The sequence below is a fragment of the Hippoglossus stenolepis genome, chromosome 24 (genome assembly GCF_022539355.2).
Source record: "Hippoglossus stenolepis isolate QCI-W04-F060 chromosome 24, HSTE1.2, whole genome shotgun sequence".
NCBI classification, from domain to species: Eukaryota; Metazoa; Chordata; class Actinopteri; order Pleuronectiformes; family Pleuronectidae; genus Hippoglossus; species Hippoglossus stenolepis.
In genome coordinates, this window is record NC_061506.1 from 8,964,501 (window position 1) to 8,967,923 (window position 3,423).

Sequence of the window (3,423 nt, forward strand, 5' to 3'; positions counted from 1 at the left end):
CATCAAGCCATGCCCACCGGTTTTGCTTTACATGGCCACTGGCTGGGCTACAATTAACATCTGCCACGACATCAAATTTGTTAATAATATGGAAAAGTTGCGCACGTACGTATCTTTTATGTCATATATTTCTTGATCAAAAAATTATTTCTATAACGTTTGAGTTATTTTTTCTAATTCTTAATTATGGCTTCCTTTTTCCATAGATGGCCATCATAACTCGCTCAGAAGGGCTATGCTCCAACATCCATGAAGGACATGATGAACAATGTCATCATGTCCTTCAAACACGTCGAAAACGCCTTCCAAAAGCAAAGTATGCTTAAACCGGCCGATTTTAAAAAGATAACATACGAGATGAAGAGGATCCAGGCTGAGGTTCACAAGAAAGTGGTGGTCCACCGGCAGAAGGTGATGCGCCATAAGACAAGTCAATGTTGTCACTGTCTTCCAGTCTGGTAATGTGTACTTTCTAAACATAACATAGAATGTCCTGTGTGTATATATATCTTGTCATCTAAAGAGACTTGGAACCTCATACATTAGTTGTGCATGTCCCACTGTTTTCACAGACAATCAGCTGCATGCGTCACAAGAAACTGAGTTTTTGCTGGCTGCCAGGAAAAGGATTCCTGAGTTGTTTGGTAAGTAGACTTATTCAATCATATTGTATTCATTCTTCTTCGGTAGCTTACATTCTTAAATATCTGTATTTTAATTATATATCTTGGTATGTTTTGTAGAACGCTTAGCCCAGGAAGGATCCCAGATGGCTGACCATGTAAGGTTCACTGGCTATATAATGGGCTATTTGCCCATTCTGACAGGCCATAGATTAGTCATGACCAACATGACGAAACAGAACGTCCCCGACTGTCAGGTTTGGTCAGATGGCAATCGGTTCCAGGTCATGGTTAGTATTTTTAAGCAGGGGCGGCCATGTCATACTGTTAAAACATGCCCTCCAAACACAACACTCATCTCTCACTGTGTTTTATTTCCCAAGGTTGATGATCACAAAGCTGTGCGGTCCTTTGGCCAGGCTGCCTTTTGCCTCGACAAGACTGAATATGGGTGGCTACGACAGATAAGCCAGGGAAAATGCTGTGTGAGAGGTAAGGACTGCCCATACGATTTCCACACCTCACTCGGCCTGCAAATCTCCAAGCCCGCCAACGTGGTCAACATGGCATGGGAGGATGCCGGGATGAAAGGGAAGATTGATTTTAACAAAATCAGGAGCAGCGTCTCCACACAAGTAAGAAATATAACCCTAAAATAGAATTTTAAAGTCGTAATCTGGCCATTTTTAATTTCTTTGTATGGGTTTCCAGGCAAACAATTTTCTGTCGGAGAAGGAGAGACTGCAGGTGGCCAAAGCCATGTGCCACAACCTGGACACGGCGGAAAGGTTTTACGTGGGTCTCCCGGACAAAGAAACGTGCTACAAAACCAGAGAGCGCAGGGTGAAGGCTCTCCAGTTGGCCACTGGAAACCCGTCTAAAGAGGACCAACCAAGTCAAAATGCTGAGGAACCTCTGTTGGCCAGTACTCCAGTACTCCAAACAGAGTGACGAGCCCGACACCGGCTCGCCACTGTCTCCTGAGGAGATGAAGGTCATGAAACGAAAACGGGGTATGGATGTTTCATCATCTGATGAAGAACACCTGGAAGGAGAGAGAAGCACAGAGTCTGTAATCTCCACATCAATATGCTCAGTGGTAGTGGACAGGATGAAACCATCCATTTTTAAATATTTCAATGACAAAAGAAACACGCCTGAAACCAGTGAGTAGTGTGCCACTGGTTTTAATGTTCCTGTAGGGTTAGGGTTAAATACTGAGTACGAACAGCAGTTCTGGAAAGATGTGCAAATTGTTGCTTTTTTTTTTTTTATATATATTTGTATACAATTTTGAAGATTTGGAAGATGTGCAAATTGTTGCTATTTATTTTATTTTTGAAGATTTCAATATTATAATATATATATAATAATAGTTGTTGGATTCATTGTTGTCGTTTACATTGTTCTTATTAGAAACTTGTTTTATTGTTGAAAGTATTGTTGAAATGTAAACAGTTGATACAAAAATGTTAATCAACCCCAACACCTGCTTGTGAAGGCCCTATGTTCTTTTTTTTTTTTGTATAAAGTTCATTACCTTTTTACAAAAAGGCTTCTCTCCCCGACTCTGCTTTCCTCATCATATAAATTATATCACCAAGAAAATAAAAAAATAGCAATTAAAAAGAAAAAGAAATTATCAGGATCGGATTTTAAAACAATTAAACAAACAGCAACAGGACCCTAATTACATTTCCAGAATGATCAAATTCATTCTTTAATCAGATAATACTAAAAACATTATCACAAAGAAGTTACAAAACAATTGGATTAAAGATAAAAACCAAACCGCTTTTATGAAAAAATAGTTATTCTTTAACAATAAATCAATCTTTTACCCAGACGAATTACAATTGCCACAAAGATCTAACTTGTTTCAGATTAAGAAAAAAAGCATTTGAACTATATTATCACAAAAAAAATAAGTATAAAACAAAAGGAAAATGGAGGAACACGGGATCAACGCTTGACGAACAGAAAAATGATTTTGCGCCCTATTTTGCGGCAAGGAGCGACAAAAGAGTCCATAGCAACCACCTTAGATACGACAGAAACGTGAAAGATCTTCGTAATAACTACTGCTCCTTGACCTCTCTGCCACATTTGACACCATCGATCATAACATTCTCATCAATAGACTAAAAGAGTGTGTTGGTACGGTCTATCTGGAACTGTCGTATCATTGCTAAGCCAAACAATGTCAGCCACTTGAGCATCTCAACAGAGTGCCTAACTGCCATTAAGGAATGGATGTCGTTTAACTTCCTTCAGCCAAGTTCAAACAAAACAGGAATAATAATCTTTGGTCCCGATCATCTAGCAGGCAAATGTCTACCATTTGTCAGTCCTGTGGCAGCCAATATAAAAACAGCCGAAAAACCTAGGAGTCGCACTAATTTCCCAACTGAATTTTGAAATCCTGCTACTTCCACTGACAAAATATACCCCAAATTAAATCAGTTTGACCTCTCCCTCACGCCTTTGTCTTTCTCTGTCTGGACTATTGAAAGGCACTTCATACATGCCTTAGTCAGACCTCAGTAACTTGTTTGCAGCCTGTTCAAAATGGTGCTGCCTGTCTTTAAACTTTAACCGCAGGGCTCATACCAGGCCAATCCTTGCATCTCTTCACTGTTTGCCAGTTAAATTCAGGACAGCTTTTTAAGATTCTTTTAATAACTTTCAAAGCTCAACGTGGGCTGGACCCTAATTACATTTCGCAGCTCTTGACTCAGCTCATACAATCCCAGTCGGAGCCTGTCCTTTTTAGCTGTCCCCAGCTCAAGGCTGGCTACTT

General features: G+C 39.8%; 1 protein-coding gene across 1 annotated transcript; it reads left to right on the forward strand.

The window, feature by feature from the left end:
- The first annotated feature begins 474 nt into the window (after window positions 1-474).
- On the forward strand, window positions 475-1,574 carry LOC118103499. Its single transcript, XM_035150516.2, has 4 exons — window positions 475-644; window positions 744-913; window positions 1,007-1,258; window positions 1,335-1,574. Exons 2-4 carry the CDS (start codon window positions 770-772, stop codon window positions 1,572-1,574), a joined length of 636 nt encoding a protein of 211 aa, XP_035006407.2. The 5' UTR covers window positions 475-644; window positions 744-769.
- Window positions 1,575-3,423: the final 1,849 nt, after the last annotated feature.